At 53.4% G+C, this 23,895-nt stretch overlaps 3 protein-coding genes across 4 annotated transcripts; 2 read left to right on the forward strand and 1 right to left on the reverse strand.

The window, feature by feature from the left end:
• The first annotated feature begins 1,581 nt into the window (after positions 1–1,581).
• Positions 1,582–6,104, forward strand: SPCS1 (signal peptidase complex subunit 1). The gene is made up of 5 exons (XM_078876503.1): positions 1,582–1,668; positions 2,146–2,205; positions 2,589–2,675; positions 4,064–4,176; positions 5,963–6,104. The coding sequence occupies exons 1-5, from the start codon at positions 1,624–1,626 to the stop codon at positions 5,988–5,990; spliced, it is 333 nt and encodes a 110-aa protein (XP_078732629.1). The 5' UTR covers positions 1,582–1,623; the 3' UTR covers positions 5,991–6,104.
• A 1,516-nt stretch (positions 6,105–7,620) lies between these two features.
• Positions 7,621–17,570, forward strand: NEK4 (NIMA related kinase 4). 2 transcript variants are annotated; one of them, XM_078876373.1, is made up of 13 exons: positions 7,621–7,743; positions 10,262–10,525; positions 11,319–11,516; positions 11,985–12,092; positions 12,275–12,420; positions 12,934–13,471; positions 13,858–14,070; positions 14,217–14,280; positions 14,899–15,023; positions 15,887–15,987; positions 16,218–16,438; positions 16,733–16,860; positions 17,314–17,570. In XM_078876373.1, the coding sequence occupies exons 1-13, from the start codon at positions 7,651–7,653 to the stop codon at positions 17,413–17,415; spliced, it is 2,301 nt and encodes a 766-aa protein (XP_078732499.1). In that variant the 5' UTR covers positions 7,621–7,650; the 3' UTR covers positions 17,416–17,570. The 2 variants fall into 2 exon arrangements, with proteins under 2 accessions (XP_078732499.1, XP_078732500.1); XM_078876374.1 differs by lacking the exon at positions 13,858–14,070.
• A 1,114-nt stretch (positions 17,571–18,684) lies between these two features.
• On the reverse strand, positions 18,685–21,570 carry LOC144947184 (uncharacterized). The gene is made up of 3 exons (XM_078876375.1): positions 21,507–21,570; positions 21,226–21,359; positions 18,685–19,499 (listed from the first exon to the last, which is right to left on the reverse strand). Exons 1-3 carry the CDS (start codon positions 21,526–21,528, stop codon positions 18,705–18,707), a joined length of 951 nt encoding a protein of 316 aa, XP_078732501.1. The 5' UTR covers positions 21,529–21,570; the 3' UTR covers positions 18,685–18,704.
• Positions 21,571–23,895: the final 2,325 nt, after the last annotated feature.

Below are 23,895 nucleotides of genomic sequence, written 5' to 3' on the forward strand. Positions count from 1 at the left end.
AATTTTCACGAGCTGGATAATTGCGGCAAAAGTAGCAGCTGTATCGCGATGAAGCCCCCCCCCCCTCTTGTCAATCGGGCATTGAGTCGTTATTATACAGTATCGATCTTTTTCAATTTAAAGCTTTCGTGACTGCAGGGATTCATCTTCTTGGTTCTTTCGGTAAAGTCACGTAGAAGGGAAGTAATAAAATAATAAAAATAAAACTTTCGGTAAAGTCACGTAGAAGGGAAATAATAAAATAATAAAAATAAAACATAATAAAATAATGTTTCATTTTTCTTTTATTTCCCTTCTACGTGACTTTACCGAAAGAACCAAGAAGAAGTATCGATCTTGATTTGAAGCTTTCGTGACTGCAGGAATCCATACCCTTTGGTTCTTTCCGTAAAGTCACGTAGGTATACAATTTTATACCTACCTTTATACCTACGTGACTTTACCGAAAGAACCAAAGAGTATTATACAGTATTTTTCGATTTAAAGCTTTCGTGACTGCAGGGATTCATCTTCTTGGTTCTTTCGGTAAAGTCACGTAGAAGGGAAATAATAAAATAATAAAAAGAAAACATAATAAAATACAATTCTCACGACGTTTCGGCCACAACGCAAGCAGCCGTCCTCGGGTGAAGAACAGGTCTGTCGGAAAGACAGCGTCTGAGAATTGTATTTTATTGTTTTATTTTTATTATTTTATTATTATACAGTATGTTCAATTGTTATCGGTGATCAGTCACCGCACTTTTCCGGACAGTTTTTAAGTCAATTTGGTTTTATTTCACGAGGCGACAACTCAAGAGAACCGGGATGAGTCTAATTTTGCAAGCGTGATCTGAGTCACCAAACTGACATAAGGAAAAAAAAGTACTTTATACAACACTGTACCGTATAACGAACGGCCCCTTGTATCAATAAAGCTAGCGCATGTTCTTTGAGGTTTAAACCGGGACACGTGGTGAGTTATCGGCCTCTCCCCATCTCGCCACTCTCGTTGCCCGTGAGTGGCCTGACATTGGCCCCACCTACTGCTCGTGTGCAAGGAACAAGGGTCAATGACCGAAACGTTGCCTGTCGCATAGCCACAGTGCTATTGACGTATGTGATTTTAGTTAAAAAAAAAACTGACGCCTTTATACAAGGCATCATGTTTGCAATAACCACAACACACGCAGTTGAAAGGGTAAAAACCTATTACTATATTTTGCCACTGGTAAAGGAGGTCTCATAGTCTATGTGATTTTTTTTTCTTCATTTTACAACGAATATTACTGTGGCGGAGGGGGGGGGGGAGACATGACGTCCCTACATGTTGGGTAAGTGACGTCAGGGACTTCTACACAATGACGTCACTCAAACAGAGGGACGTGTGACGGCACGACCATACTAAAGAAACTAACGTCACGGACTTGCAACAAAATGACGTCCCCAACAACCATATAACAATCAAGAACACTTAAAAAGCAGCGTGGGGGGGGAGGAAACGCATTTATAACCGGCGACGTTTCGGGCAACGGCCCTTCCAACAATATCGCCGCGTACACGTCACAGCGCGAGACGGGAAGTGACGTCACAGACCCCCCCCCCTCGTCCCCCACGCCCGCTTCCGGCAGCACGGCTTTCAAGATGGAGTCGGTGTTGGCGCGGTTCAGGGCCATTCCCACTGACATGGTACCCGAGCCGAGCCGTGCTGGGCCGAGCGCCGCTCCCTACGCTCACAGCGCACGCGGCCCCTCTGCAGTCAAGCGGAGTGCCCGGGTCCCTGTGGCGAGACGAGCCCGAGCGCTGTAGTTATGTTAACATATGGGATGGGGAGGGGGGGATGTTGCCAGCGATTTTGGTGCTGGGTTTGTGATTGGCGATGGTGTTTGGTGGATGGCGTGAGGATCACCACCGGTCCTGGGTGTTAGTGGTGATGGTGTTGCTGCTGCTGTTGCTAATGCTTTGTCATAATGCGAATGGTGTGGCGATGGGAGTGCTGATGTCGCTGATGCTAGTGATCGGAATCTTTACTTAAGATTTGGAGGATTACGATGGGCAATGAATATCTTTTTTTTTCACAGCGAATAATACTGGCACAGTGCTGCTTGATGATTGTGCTGGTGCTGATGTTGGCGCTGCCCCCCCCCCTCCTCCAACCATCTGCAGGATTACAAGGGACAGCGCCTGGCTGAGCAGATCTTCCAGACGGTGACGGGAGTGTTTGCGGTAAATCTTCACCTCCTCACCTCGCTCTTCTCTCTCGTCTCACATCCTCACCTCTCCACCTATCATGTGATAGTGTGGTTTTTTTGGTCCGATTGTTGTTTACGACAGCCACCACAGTACACACACACCACACCAGTGGCTTGCTGTATACCAGCCACGTGTACGCGTGGTGAGGTGGTTTGAGTTCAGGTGGTGAGTTTGGTGATTAAAATGGTGAGTGTATAGGTGGTGAGTTCTGATGAAGGCGACAATGTGTCGTAAGTTTGTTGTGATGAGCTCAGGGTAGTGAGTATAACGATTCAGTTGCTGGTAAAGAGTTTGCTTGTCGGTGATGGTGAGTATTGGTGAGTAGTTGAGCGCTGCTGCTGTTGTCTCGTGAGCAGATCGCCGGCTTTGTTTGGGGCTACATGGTGGAGGAGTTTGGGCAGACGGTCTACGTGGTGCTTGCCGGCTTCTTCCTCTCGTGTGTGGTGAGTGTCCACTGTGGTATGTTCACTGAGTGGCCACTGGTGTGGTACTGTGGTGAGTTTCCACTGTGATTTAGTGTCCACTGGTGAAGTACTATGGTGTGCACGGTGGTGAGTTAACACTGATGAATGTTCACTGTGGTCAGTGTCCACTGCAGTTTGTAGTATGTGGGCTGTGGTGAGTGTCCACTGTGGTATGTTCACTGTGGTATGTTCACTGAGTGGCCACTGGTGTGGTACTGTGGTGAGTTTCCACTGTGATTTAGTTTCCACTGGTGAAGTACTATGGTGTGCACGGTGGTGAGTAAACACTGATGAATGTCCACTGTGGTCAGTGTCCACTGCGGTTTGTAGTATGTGGGCTGTGTGTGTACTCTGTAGTGTGTGCTCAAAGTGTGACGGTGTGCTGTTTGTGCTGATTTACCTGTGTGTGTGCTTCGTGCATTGTGATGCATACATACAGTATCTGCACTGTGTATGTGGTGTATGTACTATATTATGCAAGTACTTTGTGTGGTGTATGCTGTTTAAATGAAGTCTTAGTGCCTGAAGACTGTGCTCTGGGTCTATACTGTCTGTATGTCATCTTGTCACTTTGTACGTGTGTAGTGTAGCACAAGTCGGAGACGAGGTAGTTGCAGGAGGCACCTTTATTGTAACACCTTTCGGCCGTTCACACACAGGATCGCCTCCTCGCTCCCGTTACCGTACAGCCCAGCCTAGACACAACCCTAACCGCGTTGCACCGACGACGTCGACCGAGACAGCCAACAACTGTCTGGCCACGCAATTATCGAGTGAAGGCGGCAGCGACGAAGGTGGTGAAGACAACAGCGAGACGAGTCCACTCCCAGAACCGGCAGCCTGGAGCTCTCGCTCTCAGCTGCTTTTATTCTACTCAGCGCGGCCTGGATCCGCCTGGGCCACGCCTCCCTTCTCGAACCCACTAGCGGGTTCCAGGGGCTTCGCGATGAGGTCTTCCGTGACCCTTGCCCCAGTTCCTCTGCCCCGCCAGCACACAGCCGTGTATGTGCTCGATGGTGTGTGCACTAACTGTCCACCGCAGTTGCCGCTGATGGACAGCAGTCGGCGCTATGTCACTACACGTGCATAATTTCAGTATGAATGCTGTGTGCATGTGATCACTGTGTGTATGCTGTCTGCATGTTTTCACTGTGTATGCTGTCTGCATGTGTTCACTGTGTATGCGGTTTGTGTATTCACTGTGTATTGTCTCTCTGTTTTCTGTATGTCCATGCTGTCTTAGTATGCGCCATCTGTGTCGCTACCCATGTGTTCATCTCACCCCTTGCTCATTATCAGCGCAACTCACCCCTCAGTTTGCTGTGATCCGCTCCCCCGCCCCCCCCCCCATGTCTTCCACCACTCAGCTCACTCTTCCGCCGTGGCCATTCTACCGGCGCAGCCCCCTACCGTGGCAGCCCCCCCGCGACCCCGGGGAACCCCCACGAGCGCCAGACCCCGGCAGGAAGAGCAAGAAAAAGTGAGAGCATGCGGTCTGTGGTAGCCCAGCTGAGTGTGTCACTCAGCCTGCTGTATTACAGTACTTGTTTAATTTGGTTATTCAGGTTTTTTTTACACTGGAAAAGAGTCCCAGGACTATTTTTCAGGAGGGTCCTGTCAAGTTTTTACCATAGGAGGCAACGATTGCTGTGTATAATTCATAATTGTGTAATTTGCAAGTAAGTTTTTAGATTTGTACAAATATTGACCATGACGCTCGCACACAGTGGCCTACTCTTGTGAATTACGGCTCGAGATCTTTAAAGTCCACTGTGAGTGAAGCAGATGGCCCGTAGCATTTTTACGGTAATACAAACCACAGTAATAATCAGGATTGTAAACCTCTGCAGCAAGTGGCAAACTCGCTACCACTGGGCCACCGTCGCATATAAAAGGTAAAGGCCCAGCCCTGCAATTGCTCACGCCAATGCTGGCGGAAGTGCCTTTTCCAGAGCGAACTCTAGAGGGCATTTGATCGGTGACTATCACAGTGCTAGCCTCCACCCCTTCCGTGGCGTCACGAGTCCCAGATGAATATGGAACAGACCAAGGTTAGACGCCCGTGTTGGCGGTGTTTCAGTGTGGCCCTTCTTCACAGCACAGAGACCAACCCTCTGCTGATCTTTCTACTATGAAGGGCCGTTGCCCAAAACGTAGCCTATTACCTCATTCTCGTTGGTTCTTTCGGTAAAGTCACGTAGGTATAAAATAAATAAAATCACGACGTTTCGGGCGCAACACAAGCGTCTGTCATCAGGTGGGACAACCACAGCAAGAAACAATTGCTGAAGTGGGCAAAAGGGCTGCTGTAACAAGAGGGCTATATAAGTAAGAGAGGGGGGAGGAGCAAGGGGGGAGAGTTGGAGAGGGGGGGGGTAGGGGGGAGTGCTGCGAGAACGTTTAGAGGACGAACAGACAAAATGCTGTGGGGTAAGGGAAGTGGGGCGCTGCTGGAGAGATTAAAGGGCGAGCACGGCAAAATGCGGGGGGGGGGGGGGCGAAGTGAGTGGGGCTGGGAGTGGGAGGCTGAAGAAGCTGGAGATGCGGAAATGAAGGCAACACCATAAAGCAGTTAAAGTTTTACCTGGTTAATAACATACTTCCAATGATTGCTCAATTTGTATCCATCTTCTCAGGTGAAGTTATGTCTGTTTATATATCTGGATGGCTTCATGAACAAAGCTTTGATAGTAGCCCCAAGGTTTGCAGAGTACCGTGGTCTCGGAAAAAAACAATATCATGAGAGCCCCACAGCGTTATAGCAATGGTCAGCCATGACGGATGTATTGGTTCTGCCGTGTTTCAGATCAAATCTAGATTATTACCTCATTCTCTGGATTACAAGACGCACCCAAAATTTTAGGGGTCCTCTTTAAAAAAAAGAGTGTCTTTACAATCTTGAGATGATTTTTAACAAGATTAAAACACGTCTTCTGGAAGACGATGTATTCTCAGCATTAGACGAACTTTCAAGTTTTTTTTCAAAGTCGGGAAAACAAGTTCATCTTCAATTTTGACTTAAAGCTTTCGTGACTGCAGGAATTTGTACTCTTTGGGTCTTTCGGTAAAGTCCCGTAGATAGAAAAATAAAATAAAATACTTTACTGAAAGACCCAAAGAGTATAAGTTCATCTTACAATCCAGAGATGACGGCGTGCATTTCCTCTCTAGTGCTGTGTTCTTGTTGTATGACCTAATTCTTTTGATTACCGAATGAGCAGCTGTGAACGGCGCAGCCATGCTAACAAGCGTGTAAAACCGTGCAGGCCGCTGGCGCAGCGCGAGGGACGCTGACCCCCGACCTCGACTCCCGGATGCCAGCCTCCCTCCGTTGTTGCAGCCGTTGAAAGGCTCTGTCGGGCCTCCCCCGACAGAGAACCCTGGTTCAATAAAGGATGGAGCGCGTGAAAGAGAACTGTGTCTACATTGTCTGCTTTACCCATCGCGAGTTTGTGGTTTGCTGTACCGCCTTATGTGTGTGTGTGTGTCCTACACCGTGCATGATACCTGCTTTTCTACTGGCGCATCTGGGCCGTGCCAGAGCCGAGTCGAGCCATCCCGGTGTGGCTTAGCAGGCACCAGGTTGTTTTTCCACTGCACAAGCCTAGCCGTGCCGCTAACGTCATGCGGAATGAATAAGTAGAGACGCTTATAAATTACGCATTCATGCACACGCACCCCCTCGCAGTGGAAATCTCCCAGGGCTGTGATGGCCCCATGATGGCTCGCATGTTCCAGAAGAAAACGGGTATTGGCGACAATCACCAGAGGTGGAGGTTGAACCCCAAGAAGTATTGGCTGGTATTAAACCCCCAGGAGTGTATAGAAATGGGTACAAACTCAGCATTCCATCAGCAGTCATTATCAATCCACTGTTGGATGCAGGCCTTCCTGAAGCCATCGAAATTTATTTCGCTCCACATCTGCGACGGGTGGAAGTTCATTACCGTTTCAAGCAAGCCCAACCCTACTGATCGGACACTTGAAATTAGACCTTGCTTATAAACATCGGACACCAGTATTGATTTGTTCAAGCAAAGCCTGACTGCTGTTAATGGGACGCGGTCGAAATTCAACTAATTCTGCTGCAATGCACTCGCAGGAGGCTGACGGGATGTGCAAAGTAACATTTTATTTAGGAGGGACACGTGGAGGCGAATTGTCTACTTACACTCGCCACGAGAAGCTAACGATGATTATATTACAGAAGCTTTAACTTTATATAAGGAACGAAACAGGTGTACTCCACAAATCTGGCTGTCGCCTGATGAAGCTGGTTGTAATTACTGGCGAAACTTTGTACTCTGTAAATGTCGTGGCTTGGCTCTCCAACACACCGGTGTGCTGTACTAGTATACTACACTCTACACCACTACTATACACTAGTGCTGTATTAGTGACGAATTGGCCACGTTCTGTTTACGTGACAACCCTTACTAGTTGGCTGTGGCGGGTGTTAACGACACATTTATATATTTACGAGATCTAATCCTAGAACTATTATGGACTTAAACATTTGCTTGAAACCCAAAAATCCGCGTTACCATGGCGACACCGGGGGAGGGGTGGGGGACGCGCTGCGTATCTCATTGCGGCACGCGCCTCGACGTAAACACGGCTCTCGATTGGTGGAGTCGCGCACGTGATCGGGCCTGTCCAATGGCGTACCGGGAAAGCTGCCCGTCGACCGCCGTACGTTGTGAAGCCCGGGCCGCCATCTTTAGCAAGGGGGACGGGGGTAAATACCCACTCACCGTGTGACGCGATGCATCACGTGATAGCCGAAACGTCCCCCGATTGGTTCGCGCTGACGATGTAACCCTTACCCAATATGGCCGCGCCGGCGTCGCTTGAACAAAATTTTGAGGACCCAAAATGTTAAGTCCCCCCCCTTCCCCCACTGATCCCCATAGAGACGCGGCGGGGGTGGCGGAGGTTGGAACGGCAGCCAGCCATGGACAGATACCGGCGCATTCGGCTCGTGGGGAAGGGCAGCTACGGGGAGGTCTACCTCGTGCAGTGCCTGGAGGAACGCAGCAAGAAGCAGGTGAGGTGGAGGGTGAGGTGGAGGAGGAGGGTGAGGAGGCGTGAGGCGGCCGGGGTGGTGAACGGTTTTGGGAGGTGCTGGGAGGAGGTGCCCGCTAACTGGGCCGCCCCGTCTGGCGAGACCGATGTCCCATCACCCCTCGTCAAGGCCTCGTTGACCAGACGATGAGCGAGACAGTTGGATCAAATCGTCGGCCAGATCGATCAAATCGTCGGCCAGATCGATGAAATAGTCAACCACATGGTAAACTAGTTGCACGGTAAACCAGATAATCAACCAGATAGTTGCCCAAATAGTCACCACCCCCCCATAGTCAAAATCAATAAAATTGTTAACGTTATTGTCATCCACAGTTCTCAAATAGACAACCTCTTAGCAAAGCAGAACGTCACCCACATACGCTCAGGCAGGGTGAGTCACAGATATTATTAAACATATATCCACCCAGATAGTCACTCATAGTTACCCAAACATCCTTTATTTACGCAGTCATTCGTCCAGATAACAGTGCTCATTTTATAAAGCGCCTTTCATAAGTCTCAAAGCGTTGCACAAAAAATTAATTAATCTGCCAATTATGATACATTTCAAACAAAATGAATGAAACCTGATAACAATAACTACACTCAAAATATAGATAAAATAAAATACCCTAAAGCCAATAAAATTACAGTATAAATAAAATCCAGTTACCCCGAAAAGCAACCGCAATCTCCCAAAGCCACCAAAATATTCGTCCTCATTACGGCGAGGCACCCAGGGCTTGACTTTTTTTATTTTACCAGATAAGGCCCACTGAGCGACATTGCCCTATTTGAGAGGCGACCTGGTCCACAAATGGTATCTCAACGAAGTGGCTTATCGTGTGGACACGAAACGTATATTACTGGTAGGAACCACCTGGTTCCACCACCTGGTTCCACCAGCCCACAGGGGATTATTGTGTCCGTCCGTCGTGCATCCAAAACATGGGAGGGGTGGGGCTGGTCACCCCGTGGTGCCCTTATAACGTTTAACCTACTCACGCCGGCTTGTGCCCACCCTCACAGTCGGGCATATTTGCGGAATACACCACGCCGCCGTTGACCCTGGCCATTGACCCTGGCCATTGACCGAGCAAACCCAACGTTCCTACCAGCTCCCTCCGCAGGAATGTGTTCTAAATGTGGAGGGAAACACCGGAGGACCCGGAGAAAAATCCACGCAGCAGCCACAGGCGAGAGCACGCAAACTCCAAATATATACAGCTGCAGGCGTCAGGGTTGGGATCGAACCCACGACCTCCTATATACCGGGCGAGGGAGTTAACATCTCGCCACCGTGGCGCCCCATGCCCCATGGTTATGCTGTAGTCACCCAGATATTCGCCATGATTCTACCCATGACTCTTATGTGGGGTTCATCTCCCAGGCGTGTGGTGTCTGTGTGATGAGTACGGGGTCTCTGGTGTAGTATATGATGTGTGTGTGTTGTGTGCACGTAATGATCTGCTCATGTTTGTGTCGTGAAGGCCCTCCACCACCCGCCGCAGAAAAAAATGGTCACGCGTACACAGGGGCCGTCCATAAATGACGTCATGCACCTAGGGAGGGGGGGGGTCAGACATTTGTGACGATGCGTGATGAGGGGGGGGGGTTTGAGAAATGTGACGTCACATCAAAATGCGCAACTTTAAATAAATATAGACAACACGTTCTACTTAATTAAATAGCCTTTTTTTTATAAATGTTTTCTCCTACAACATCAGAGTGCAGCGCCACATTAAATACGCACTACAATGACAATAGTTTAAAGCGATTTAAAAAATGTTTTATTTTGGGGGGGGGGGGGCAGAGCTTTGTGACGTCATATTTGAGGGGGGGGTCTGACTTTTTGTGACGCCGTGTGACACTTGTGTGCCTGCGTAATGACCCAAATTTGCCAAATACTGTACAGTATTTTAAATAGTACCCGTAAATTACGGTAGCGATCATCGCCCCCTACTGTTAAAACTTGTCAAGGCCCTGCTAAAAAAGTCTTTCCTTTGAAAACGAGCATGAATCGTGATACTGGCTACAAAAGCCTGCATGTAAAGTGATGTCGTGTGTTGGTAATCATTTCAAATTGTAATGCATCACACAGTATTCGCTCACTCTTGTAGAGAGAGAACCACAGACGAGCGGGAAGACAGACAACCACGCAATGAGCCAGCACCAACAATTGCACAACCTCTGCGGTCTTTATTTTCAGGCGTAATCGGGAGGAAACCAGAGCACTTGAAAGAAACCTACGCATGTGAGGGGGGAAACACTCCATCCCATATAGATGGGACAGATAATATTCCACATTTTTTTCTGTACCGCCTTCTCCGGGCGAGCCAGGTTACGGTTCTTTCTCGCCGTGCACAGGAGTTGTAAAACATTTGTGCGGTGCTTCACCAACCCTCGCTGCTGCCTCCATAGTGCTGGATTAAAGACCACGCGCAGCACAGCCATCACCCATGCATTCACGCTGCGCCTTGTGTCCCTTTCCCCTTCAGTTTGTCATCAAGCACCTGAGCCTGGCTTCTGCGTCGGCGCGAGAACGCAAGGCTGCTGAGCAGGAGGCGAATCTCCTCTCGTCTCTGCGCCATCCCAACATTGTCACGTACCGCGAATCGTGGGAGGAGGGCGGCTGCCTCCACATTGTCATGGGTTTCTGCGAGGGCGGCGACCTCTATCATCGCCTGCGCCAGCAGAACGGCCAGCTGCTGCCCGAGCCGCAGATCGTGCAGTGGTTCGTGCAAATCGCCATGGCGCTGAAGGTGGGCAAGCGAGCGAGCATGCGTGTGTATCTACATGTGGGGAGCGGTAGTGCTGTAGTTAGCATGCCGCACTACGAATCAGGCAATGCACGTACGATTCCCCCTCACAGTCACCAGAGTTTGATTCCTGCTCACAGCCAACATATGTGACGATTATCTGAACTGGTCCTGGGCCTCTCCTAGGTCGACTCAGCCTGAAATGAGTACCAGGTGGGGTGTGTAAACATCGCCACTAGGGAGATAAAGGACATTGTGCTGGCTGCCCACCCAGTTGTGTGCTTTGTCCACCTTCATAGGTGCTCATTAACAGCACTTTCCTCAACAGTCTGTTCAGGCTATATGGGGGATCTTTGTCTTTGTGTGTGGACTCAAGGTAGTTGTGTAGGCAGTTGGAGGGACTGACACGAACCGTTACACATACCCGCTGCTGGTCGGGTCAAAGAGGTTCAGAGCTCAATGGACCTTTCCTGAATGAAACTCACTTTCTGATATCTTCTACAACAGTAACTCTACCTAACACTAACACGAGCTCTCACGCTAATACCAAAACCTAACCCTAATACTATACCTAACACTAGATTTAACATTCATACTAACTAACTTTTACCTCAACCATAATTCTTACCCCAACCCTAATTCTTACCGCAATTCTAACCCTTACCCAAACCTCACTGATAAACTTTACTCCTGACACCCAACTTCACCCAACACCAACATCAATCCTGACCCCAAATCTCTACACTACCCCCCATGCTTAACCACAGTTAACTCCCCAACCCCCACCCTCCCCCAGTACCTGCACGACAACAGCATCCTGCACCGGGACCTAAAGACGCAGAACATCTTCCTGACACGCGGAGATGTGATTAAGGTGGGCGACCTGGGCATCGCACGTGTGCTGGACGAGCCGGCGGCCATGGCGAACACGCTGATCGGCACGCCGTACTACATGAGCCCCGAGCTCTTCCAGAACCAGCCGTACAACTACAAGGCACGTGGGTCCACGCGGGCTAGGCTGGTGCTGGGTAGGGCGGTGCTGAATGAGGCAGTTTTAAGTGGCTTGTGCCGAGTGGTGGGGAGCGGTGGTGCAGTCGTAGGTAGCGCATTGCGCTACGAATTCGGCGACGCGAGTTCAGTTCCTGCTCACGACCAATGGCAGTGATGAATATTTTAACTTGTCCTCGGCCTCCCCTAGGTCGACTCAGCCTTAAATGAGCACTGGAGAGACACATTTGGCCAGGTGTGGTGTTGGTCACTCACCCCCATGTCTTCTGTGCCGGCTTTCATAGGGGCGAGTGTTGTGGGTGTGAGAGAAATGGGGATTAGTGGCGTGTGGGTGAGTGTTGTGGGGGTGAGTGGCGATTTTCACCGTGGGTGAGGAGTGAATAGCAGTTAGTGAGTTGTGAGTAGTAGGTGGTGGTTATTGAGTAAGTGGTGAGTGTGCGGTTCTCACCCACAGTCGGATGTGTGGGCGCTGGGCTGCTGTGCGGTGGAGATGGCCACGCTGAGACATGCGTTCAACGCGCGCGACATGAACGCCCTCGTACTCAAAGTGGTCAAGGGCAAGGTGAGCAGTCCTTCCCCAGGCCCCTCCCCAACCTCGTCCCCACCGTACCCTACCCACGCATGCCCAGCACTTGTGTCTCTGTACCCATTTGGACCTCCCATTAGCGCGGTTGGCTACGTACTGTGCAAAATAATTTCACCGTACATAAATGTGTGCGTCCGCGCGTCCCCCCGTGTCTCTAGATCCCCACACTACCGCCGCAGTACAGCCGTGAGCTGGGCGAGCTCATCGTGTCGATGCTGAGCCGCTCCCCTGATGAGCGACCTGGCCTCCAACACATCCTCAAGCGGCAGTTCATCCGCAAGCACATCAGTGACTTCCTCCAAAAGTCAGTCCACCTCATCCCGCTTGTCTGCATCGTCCACCCTGCCATCACCACCAGCATTATCATCTTCATCAACTTCACTGTTAGTATTGCCATCATCACTATCATTATAACATCATCATCACAAAAGCATCACCATCAGCACAATCAGCAGCATCAGCATCATCACTACAGCATAACGAACATTGTCAGTATTAGCATTATCATCTTCAGCACGACCAGTATCATCATCAGGATCAGCATTATCACTATCACTATAAACCATATCAGCAGCATTACCAGCATTATAATAATAGTAACTTATCAGCAGTCACCAACATTGTCTTCATCACTTCCAGCATAATCAGCACTGCATCATGAACATCAGCATTACTAGCATCATCGCCACTATCATCATTATTATCACCCTGGCCAGCATCACCCATATTACCACTGCCGACGGCATGTGGCAAACGTAGCGAGGATCCTGTGCTGTGTGGGTGAGCTGCGTGTGCTTTGTCTTCGTATACCTTACAGGATGGAGGCCGAGCACAAGCGTGGCGGACGCGGCGCCGCTAGGAAACCCCGGGAGCGAGCGGAGAAGGCTCCATCGCAATCGCAGCCCAGCGCCAAGGTCTCCATGGAGACGGGAGACTCGTGTGTCCCCATAGCAACCATCTCCAACGTGGAGCTGCAGTTGGGGACCCTGGGGAAGGGGCCATGGGGTGACAAGGAGGACAAAGGGGGACCCCCCCTGGATAAGCAGCGGGGGAGGAGGATGGGGAGCAGCCCCAGCAGCGAATCCGCGATTCACCCCATATCTGACCCCAACTTCAAAATTAACCCAAACCGTAACCCCAAACCTAACCCCAAACCTAACCCCAACCCTGAAACCAGCTCAAACCCTGTTATGAAGCGGAACCCGACCCCCACACCAGAGGTCGCCAATCCCCTCCTCCCCACAGTCACCGCAACCCCTAACCCGACCTGTGACCCCGACCTCGACCCCGACCTCGACCCCAAACCTCGGCCAACTCCTAACACCGGGCAACGACCTCACTCTACACGCACAGAGGTAGCGGTGTCACCGTGTCACACTCACGCGCACACACACACACACACACGGGGGAGAGTGGTGCGCGCATGTGTGTGTATGTGCTTGTGCACGTGTTACCAACTGGTGAGGCCAACGTGCCCAATTGTGCAAGTGTGGAGTCAGATGTCAATATGTTGTGAATGTCACGAGTGTGTGTAGCAGTATTGTACTTGAGTGTGTAGTTTGTGTACACTGCGAGTGTGACTACACCGTGTGTACAGTGTATGTATGTTTAACTTCATTTGCACTGTGCGTAGCCAACCGTGCTAATCGGACGTGTGTGTACAGTGTGAGTGTGTGTATAATAAGCGTGTGTACACTGAGTGTGTACACTGTGTGCATCCAGTGATTGTGTTGTGTTTTAGGCCTCGGGCCGTTGCACCAGTGACCCCGTCAACCCTCCTGCCGCGACCCCTCCTGCCGCGACCCCTCCTGCCGCGACCCCTCCTGTCGCGACCCCTCCTGTCGCGACCCCTCCTGTCGCGACACCGCCTGTCGCGACACCGCCTGTCGCGACACCGCCTGTCGCGACACCGCCTGCCGTGCCATCCCAGGGCGTGCCTGCACCGAGCCACAGGGTGCGGCTCTGTCCACCAACACCACCGCCACCATCAACCACCACCTCCACCACCCCATGGGCTTGTGCCGTGGTAGTGACACCACGGTTCTTGTGTCGTGGTTGTCTCACCGCGTGGTTGCGTGTCACCCTGTGGTTGTGCGGCAGAGTGTGGCGAGGGAGAGGAGGCGGCAGAGGAAACTGCAGGAGGAGCAGCAACACGTGCCACTGGGTGAGGGGGCTGGCGTGGGGGTGTGTGATGTGTGGTTCTTATGTCTGTGCGAGCGCCTGTGATGTGTGTGGTTTTTGTGTCCCAGTGCCTGTGTGTGCTGGCAAAAACAACCCCCACCTCCTCGGCGGTTGCCAGCCGGTAACACCGAGATGGCTGTGAGCAATGTCATTTCGGTGAAGGCCGATAACAATCAGCTGTTATCCCTACAGTGTGTTCGCAGCTGTTACAGTGGCCAATAGGGGCTCTAGATGGGAGCGAGGGTCTGGTAACCCTTCCAACTTCAAGTAATTTACCAGAAGACTACGAATTAAAGATCAAAACTAGCTTGTGCCGCAGGCCCCCATGACACCTCCTGGCCAAACCCCATTTGGCGGAGCCAGGAGATTGTACCCCACCCACCCACCTTGGGGTTCCTGATCCAATTCCGGACCAGGAACCCCAAAAGTGAATTAAGGCTGTACTGGGGGGGGGTCTCTGTCTTGGTGTGCCAGCTTCAGAGTAGCTGGTGGAGTGTTAATGGTATCATTGGTGAGCAGCAGTGGTGAGCGGTGGCAAGGATGTTGATTGCATTGTCGGTTGCGAATGCGAGCATTGACCCTCACTCGTTCGCGTGTGCAGTTGTCCAGCACCGCCCACTCGTATCGCTTGGCCCAGCCCCCTCAGCCCCCGCAGCCCCCGCAGCCCCCGCAGCCCACCCCACCACTCAACCCAGAGTCCCGGCGCCCGTGGTGAGCGAGAGCCAGGTGAGAGGAAGCACCGAAACGGTGATGTGCGTGACGGGGTGGGCGTGTGTGGAAGCTACCTCGCCTGTCGCTCTATAGTATTATCATCCCTTCTCTACGCTAGGAAAACATAGACCCCCCCCCCGAAGGAATATCTGCACTGGTTTCAAACATTCAGGCTGACCTGCCTACGATCCATCCTGGATTTAACCAGACTGGATTGTGTGAGGAGTTCACAGATCTTTGAAGGATCTGGACACGGTTCCATCAGTGAGCTCCTCCAGCAGCGAGGGTGCATTGATTGGGTCATGTAGACTGCATGCCCAAGTAGCTTCTGTTCGGCCGGATAGAGATGGCTAAACCAGCACTGCACGGGCTAGAGAAGAGATGGACTGATGTGGTACACAAGTCTGTGGAGCCAATTGGACTTGCCGATGACTGGTGTCAGCCGTGTTAAGATTTGCCTCTGTAGAGAAGGCTCGTGAAGGAAGTTACTGGGCAGTTGGAGGCAGTTGCCCTCCTAGTACAGGGCAGAGGGGCGATGCTCGCAACAATGAGCGGAGCGCCAGGCGGCTAAAACGCAGCAGGGAGCATAGGTAGTACATCTGCTGATCATGATCATCTTAGGCAGTCTTTGCCGTGATCTCCTGCCAGCCAATGACAATTCACGTGGCCTCAAGGCTGACCTAGCCTAGCACAAGCACCGTGGTGATGTCACCACCACTTAGTATAAAATGACGGCTGTTGTATGCATAGCTGTATGTTCTTGTGTGTCTACCTGTTTCTGCGTGTGTGTCTGTATGCATATCTTTGCGTGCTTATGGATGTCTGGGTCTATTTATGTCTGTCTGTGTATGTTTCTGCTTGTGTATGTGTGTGTGTAGAGGGAGAGTGGCCTTGGCTCCCTCATCTCCGATGAGGATGATGACGACGAAGCATCTGCCTCAAGAGGCAGTGTGGCACGATCAAAGGACAGCTGTGGCCGGTAGGGGTGGTGGGAGCGGCGGTGGTGGTGGTGTCGGTTGTGTTGAGGGTGGTGAGGGTGTTGATGTGACAGCGAGGATGGTGGTAGTGGTGGTGAGGTTGGTGTGGTGGTACCAGTTGTGTTCTTGTGGTAGAGAGGTGGTGTTGTGGCGATTGTGCTGTTGCGGTAGACCCGGGATTCGCCGTGTGAGCGTCGACCACACCGCCCCATGTGTGAATGTGCGTGCGCAGGCCGAGCAGTGCGGGGTCCTGTGACGTGCAGGATCTCATGGAGGCCATGACGCTTACGCTGAAGATGGAGCCTCGCGGCGCTCCGCCCATCACCAATGGCCACACGCCGCTGGCGGCCTCCCAGAATGCCATGCGGGGGTTCCACAGGAAGTTCCAGGACACGCTGGTGCTCAAGGGCAAAGCACCAGATCCCTCTACCTTCCTCCTCACCCTGTCTCCCGGTAACCGCCGCCACACCCCTCTGTTGCTCGGTAACCACCTCTATCTTCCCAGTAACCAACCTTGTGTCACTCCCTCTCGTGGCACTGTCACTTTGGACATCTGTGAACTACTGGACATCTGTGAAAAATTACTTTACAGCTCATCGGATTCCTCCAGCATAAATATTCTGATTGATTCTTTGTGGTGAACAGGCGACCGTTGCGTTGGTGTTTGTGCTGCTGGCGTTGTTGTTGTTGGTGGTGGTATTGATCTCGTTGGTGATGTTGCCGTTGTGGCTGCTGCTGCTGCTGCAGAGAGCGGCGCGAGGTCGGGCCGCATGCAGCAGCAGCTGCTGTGCCTGCGCAAGGAGCTGCTGCCGGCGCTGCACTGGGAGACGCTGGAGGCCGCGTACGCCATCCTCGACTCAGAGCACCAGCAGCAGGTGCCACACCACCAGCATCCCCCCCTCCCTAACCATCCCCGTGTGACCCCCGTGTGACCCATGATCTCTGACTTCATGCGCCCCACAACCTCCTGTGACCTCCTCTGACCCCATGACGCCTCACAACCTACTACAATCTCTGGAATTATCCGTGTGACCCCCCCGAGACCCATGTGTGTTCCTCTTACCTTGTGAACCATGAACTTCTATGACCCCTTAATCCCCTCCGGTGACGCCACAATTCTCAGCGACCTCTTGCATGGCATGACCCACAACCTCCTGCGTAATCGCGCGATCTCCTGCTTGACCCCATGAACTTAACGTGCGAGCCCACAAACTCCTTTGACCTCGTTATATTTTGTACGAATGACCTCCTGCCTAACTGTTGCCCACTGTGTGACCCCAACCGCCCCCACCTCACCCGCCCCCACCTCACCCGCTCCCACGACCCAGGAGAAGCTCATCGAGCTGCTGGGGGAGGCACGGTTCAGGGAATTCGGCGAGAAAATATGGAGGCTCAAGTTTTTCGAAGAGATGATGGACATTGGCCCCTGACTCCCCGATCCTCAAAACTACGACCCCCGCGAACATCCTGCCACCTTGCGCTGCGACTGCCGATTCCTGACCGCCGAGGTAGCGGACGAGCAATCGATGACTCGCCAGTATCACGCGATGAGTTGGCGAGAAATAATAAACGTGCTTTTGTAGGAGACGGTGCCCGGTGTGTGTTTGGCTGCGAGTCGGTCGCTTCCTCCCGCGCCGTGGCCCCAGGGCCGGGATGACGATTACACACGCGGCGGCAGCAAAAGTCGCGCGTGTAATTGTTGCAAGAGGTTCGTTCGGTTCGGATCCCAGCGGCTGCCCTGGTTATCACTGCAGGGCTTGTAGTAACCGTGGCAATACCACTACCCACGCGTTGTGTGCTTCACTCACAGTGGACGTTAAATATCCCCGTGGCGCCATTCGCAAGAGTGGGCCAATGTGTCCCGGCGTCACGGTCCAATTATGAAAAATGACATTGCAAATTACTCAATTGGGAATCACACAGAGCAAGGATCATCGCCCCCTACTGGCAGCAGACTCGAGTCACCCTTGCAAACGAGACTCATCCCGGCCTCCTGCATTCTCAATTGGTCACACAGCACAAACTGAGCCGTCACTGGGGGGGTGCCATTTCAAAACGCGTGGCGTACAGGAGGGCGCGACATCACAAGCGCGTCGTCGCTGTCGTCGCGACCCGTGCGTGAACCTCGTGGGTCAAGTAGCGCTGTGCACGCGTCGCCCGGCAGTCACTCGAGGCACTGCTGCTGCCGTGGTGGGATCACTAAGCCCCCCCCCCCACCGCAAACCAGAGGTCGCAAACGGGTTTTGATTCCTTACCCGTACCCGGCCAAGTACGGGTAGGGTACAGGTATCGGGTACCTGATTGCGACCTCTGGGAGGAAGCCATGTTGCAGGCGCGGGTGGGTTGATTCTAGGAACTTGAATTGTGAGAAGAGACAAGACGTTGGGAAATGAGTGACAAACAGTTACTCACCAGTGACTCACGCACCAGGGTCGCAAACGGGTACCCGTACCCGACCTCTGCCGCAAACTGCTCTCTACAGATTGCCATTGGCCGCAACCCTGCCGATGAGCGCGACGCGCGACGAGGAACGTCTCCACTACAAGGTCCACGGCTTCCCATGATCTTGAGAAAAACTCTTTTATTACGACATCAGGAACGCGATTAAAACGGCTCTCACTCTCAGGGGCACACACCACCTCCCTGTGGGCTCCCCTCCTCACTGCGCACCCCCCCCCCCCCCTACTCATCCCCGTCCCTCAACACAAGTTGGTCACGATCAGGACTGTTCACCTTTGCTTGCCCTGCCCTGCACCCTGCCTGGCGACCGGCCCCGCACCCTGCCTGGTGACTTATCCTGCACCCTCCCTGAGGACTTATCTTGCACCCTGCCTGAAGACCGGCCCTGCACCCTGCCTGGTGACTTATCCTGCACCCTGCCTGAAGACCGGCCCTGCACCCTGCCTGGTGACTTATCTTGCACCCTGCCTGGTGACTTATCCTGCACCCTCTCTGAGGACTTATCTTGCACCCTGCCTGAAGACCGGCCCTGCACCCTGCCTGGTGACTTATCCTGCACCCTGCCTGAAGACCGGCCCTGCACCCTGCCTGGTGACTTATCCTGCACCCTGCCTGAAGACCGGCCCTGCACCCTGCCTGGTGACTTATCCTGCACCCTCCCTGGTGACTTGTCCTGCACCCTGCCTGAGGACCGGCCCCGCACACTGCCTGAGGACTGGTCCTGCACCCTCCCTGAGGTCTGGTCCTGCACCCTCCCTGGTGACTTATCTTGCACCCTGCCTGAGGCCTGGTCCTGCACCCTGCCTGAGGACCGACCCTGCACACTGCCTGAGGACTGGTCCTGCACACTGCCCGAGGACTGGTCCTGCAACTTACTCCTTGTGAACGCCCCGCCTGAAGATGCCCTCGCGGGAGGCTCCATATCCTGCACCCATCGTGGGAACGCTTCATCTGGTGACACCCCACGCCGCGCCCTGCGCTGGGCGTCATGGTGCGGCATGCAGGGGGACAGCGGGGACCCCGGGCCTCGCTCACGTAGGCGGCAACGCAGAACCTGGGGGGCACGGGGGGTGGGGGGGGGGGCACGGGGAGGGTGAGCACGGGATGCGGAGGGGTGGTGAAGGTGACGGCGGTGGTGATTATGGTAATGAGGATAATGGTCGTGTTGATATAAGTAGGGATGGTGGTGGTGATTGGTTGTGGTGGTAGTAATGATGGTGATGGAGGTGATTGATCATGGTGGGAGTGGTGATGATGGCTGAGGAGAGGCTTGTGGAGCCCCAATGCACAGATGCCATATTTTCTGTCCGTCTGCTAAAGCAGAGGTTTAGGGAATTCCAAGAGGACCTACATCTCTGCTTTATTGACCCGGTCGAGGCCTATGATACCATCAATAAACCTGGGCTCTAGGTTGTCCATCAACCCAGAGCCCAGCCTTATTGTTCCTAACTCTCTGCTCACAATCATTAAGGACCTCTTCATGATGATGGGCGGGCCCGGGTAAAGCTATGTGACTGGGAGTCAGAGCCATTCCCTGTTTACCTTGGGGTGCGACAGGTATGGCCCTCTGGCACCTACATTAATTAATACAATTTTGACTACATAGTTCGAGAAACTTTTCATGGCTGTACAGGAAGAATTTCCAGTTGGTACAGATACAGTGGGAGGCTGATCGATGCTCGGGTGCGGTCGAGTGATGGCTCCCTATTGGTCAACCATGTTACGTTCGCTGATGGACTGGTGATTGCAGCTCAATCTGAGGAGGAGTAGGAGGCGCTGCTGCTGAACCTGAAGTGTGCTACAGCCCCTCCAAAACGAAGCACCTCGCTGGGTATTTTGTGTCATCAAACACTCCACCCCATCAACAACTCCTCATTGGTGGGGTAGTTGTGGAGAGAGTGGGGAGGTTTCCATACCTGGGCAGTGTGCTTATGACCAGATCTGGTTTGACAGCATAGGTCTCCCGAATCAGTCGAGCAGCATCTTTTCATCATCTGCGTAACGCGGTGTGGACGCTACCCGGTCTGTTGTTCCACACAAAGCTTTGGGTCTTCTCAGCCACAGGCATGCCCTCCCCCTTCTCTATGCTTGCAAAATGTGGACCCCACTAATGGAACATCTTCGCCGGTTAGAAACATCCAAGCTGGCTTGCCTACGATCCATCCTAGGTTTAACTAGGCTGGATTGTGTTAGGAGCTGACAAATCCTGGAAAAGATCTGGACACAGTCCCTTCAGTGAGCTCCTTCCAGCAGGCAAGGCTGCATTGGCTGGGTCATGGAGCCCGCATGCCCAGCCACTGCATGCCTAAACAGCTTTTGATCAGCCAAATAGGAGGCTAAACAAACACTGCACGGGCTAGAGAAGAGATGGAATGATGTGGTATGAGCGGATATGGAGCCAAGTACACTTGCTCATAACTGGTGCCAGCGGTGTCAAGATCAGCTTCTGTGGAGAAGGCTCTTGAAGGATGCTACTTGACAATTGGAGGCAGACGCGCTCCAGCAACAACAGAGGGCAGAGGAGTGATCTCACAACAACGAGCGGAGCGCCGGGTGGCCTAAACATCGCAAGTTGGCACAGTAGAGATGGCACAGGTGGTCCATCGGCAAGTCATCTCAGTCAACCCATGGCACCTGGGTCTGTCCTGTGACCTGTCAGCGGGTGTTCGACACTTCACGTGGCCTTAAAGTGCACCTAGCCAGGCATAAGCGCCGTGATGACGTCACCACCACTTAGTGGCGAATGGCGGTTGTTATTGTGGTGGTGGTGGTTGGCTCACCGAACTGGAGATGTTTGCGATGAAGATGGAGTCATGGAGGCCCCTCCTTTCCACTTGCACCTCCCTCCGCACACCTCCCGGGGACCTGAAGGGACGGGGGCCACGTGCGGGGCTCCACAGCTGGAGGGAGGAATCTGGGGGGTGCGAGGAGACACATTCCACTCACTCCCCTCATGCTCGCTCACATGCTCACCCTCTCATCCTCACGCTCACCATCTCGCTCGCTCACACGCTCACCCTCTCATCCTCACGCTCACCATCTCGCTCGCTCACGCTCTCACCCCGTCTTATGCTGAGCTGCATTCCTCCGCTCCCCCTCTCGCCCTCTACGTCGGGGGCCCCGCTTAGGATGCTCAGCTCAGTCGCAGGGGTCCCAGCGTCCGCATTCCCCTTCCCAGGGGGCTTCTGCCCTGCACAGAGGGGGGGGGGGGGTCTCTGAAGTAGAGACCGAGAGAAGGGCAAGGGGGACGAGAGGGAAGGGCGATGGAGGAGGCCGTGTACTCGGTGGCAGATGACGGAGAGCTCTGCATGCTGATATGAGCTACCCGTCGAAGGCCGTCCAAATGCGAGAAGGAGCTGCGTGCAGAACGAGAGAGAGCGAGAGAGAGAGCAACATAGTGAGAGAGAGAGCGAGAGAGTGAGCGAGAGGTGGGGGTTTTACATAAAAGCTAAGTTTAAAAATGTAAAAAAAATTTTTTTTACGAAATGATGAACGAAGCAAAGTGCCGAATACACCGAGCATCTTCTTGTTTCCACTGATGGTAAAAAAAAAAGAGAGGGGAGGGCGAGGCCGACGGGGAGCGTCTCACGGGCGACGAGGAGGTGTCGAGTGAGCTGTCTCTGCTGCGCGACGAGGGTGACCAGGAGGCGGTGGTTGAGCGCCGGGAGGTCGCGGAATGAGTGGTGAGCGAAGAGGAGGAGGAGCAGCGCCACGAGCAGCGCCACGCGGCGAGACCACCACGAGAACAGCCACACCTCGTCCTGTGCCAACAACCCCCATCTCGTCACCAACAACAACAACCCCTACCTCGTCACCAACAACAACCCTGTCTTGTCACCCACCAACAACAACCCCACCTCGCCATTCACCAACCCCACCTCGTCACTCACCAACAACAACCCCACCTCGTCACCCACCAACAACAACCCCACCTCGTCACCAACAACAACCTCCACCTCGTCACCAACAACCCAACCTCGTCACCAACAACAATCCCACCTCATCACTCACCAACAACAACTCCAACCTCGTCACTCACCAACAACCCCACCTCATCACTAGCCTCACATCGTCACCAACGTTCCTCGCTTCAGCAAGACCACATCTCGTCAATAGACCAAACCATCGCTACACCTCGTCATCACGCACGCGTCCCCACCACAGCTCATATGAACGTACCTTGTCAGCATACAGAATGATCACTTCGTTAACACACCTCGTCACAATGCAATAAAGACAATTTCATGGCATGCTGTGCCTCGCACAACCTCGTCAAATATACCACAACCCTCACCTCTTCACGTTCACCTTTCATTCTCAACCCTTCGCCTGGTCTACTACATCGTCACTCACTTCGTAACCACATCACCCTGCCCCTTCACCTCGTCATACATCATCACACCTCATTACACCAATCCAGTCACACCCCTCAACATCCGTCCTCACCACCGTGTTGCAATGATCGTCGCTCACCTCCCCCCCACACTCTCACCTCGTCACCACCCCCTCCACCCTCACCAGGTGAGCCCCACCCTCACCAGGTGAACACCCCCCCCCCCGTCACCAGGTGAGCCCCCCCCCCTCTCACCAGGTGAGCTCTCCCCCCCTCACCTGCACGTTGGGTCCTGCGGGAGCCCCCCAGGTGATGAGGGTCGTGACCCCTCGCTCCAGCAGCAGCTGCGCCGTGAGGAGCACGAACAACCACGGCCTGCGGCAACCACCACCACAACCAGAACTACCACCACAACTACTGCCACAACCAAACCATTTAGCAACCACTACCAGAACTGCACCCCCATAACCAGAATTATACACCCACACAAATCAGCAACTATACCCACACGCCTCGAACTACCACCGCGACCACGACGACCATCACCCCCAGAACTCCACCCAACCACAGCCGACAGCTCTCCCCAATCCCCCACGATCTCCCCCCCCCCCCCTCGCCTGGCTCTGGCGGTCGATGTGGCCGTGGTGAGGATCCAGGCGAGGGGGCAGCAGAGGGCGTAGAGGAGGGCCGCGTGGAGACCCCCCAGATCCCCGGCGAGGAGCGCGTGCAGTGCCGAGAGGCGGCGCAGCGACTCGGCGAAGAGCGCGCGGCTCTCCAGCGCGCTGCCCCGCAGCTCCGAGAAGGCCACGCGGACTCCTGGCGTGGGGGGGGGGGGGTGGTGGTGGAGACGCACGGGAAGATCAAGGAGATGCACGGGAAAAATGCACGGGTAGATAGAGACACGGGGAGGCAGGAAGACACCGGGACAGGGAGCTGTCCGCCTGGTTGCAGCTCACTAACATTATGCACACAATGCTCACACCAGCGCCACTCGCTCGCACCCTCACTCCACTCACCCGTAACTCACCAACTTGCCCACACCACATCCAATCTATATCCTCCTTAACACCTCCCTCACACTACCCCTCCACCCCTCTGACTCTCTCTCCCGTGACCA

The sequence above is a fragment of the Lampetra fluviatilis genome, chromosome 44 (assembly GCF_964198595.1).
Source record: "Lampetra fluviatilis chromosome 44, kcLamFluv1.1, whole genome shotgun sequence".
Taxonomy (NCBI): domain Eukaryota; kingdom Metazoa; phylum Chordata; class Hyperoartia; order Petromyzontiformes; family Petromyzontidae; genus Lampetra; species Lampetra fluviatilis.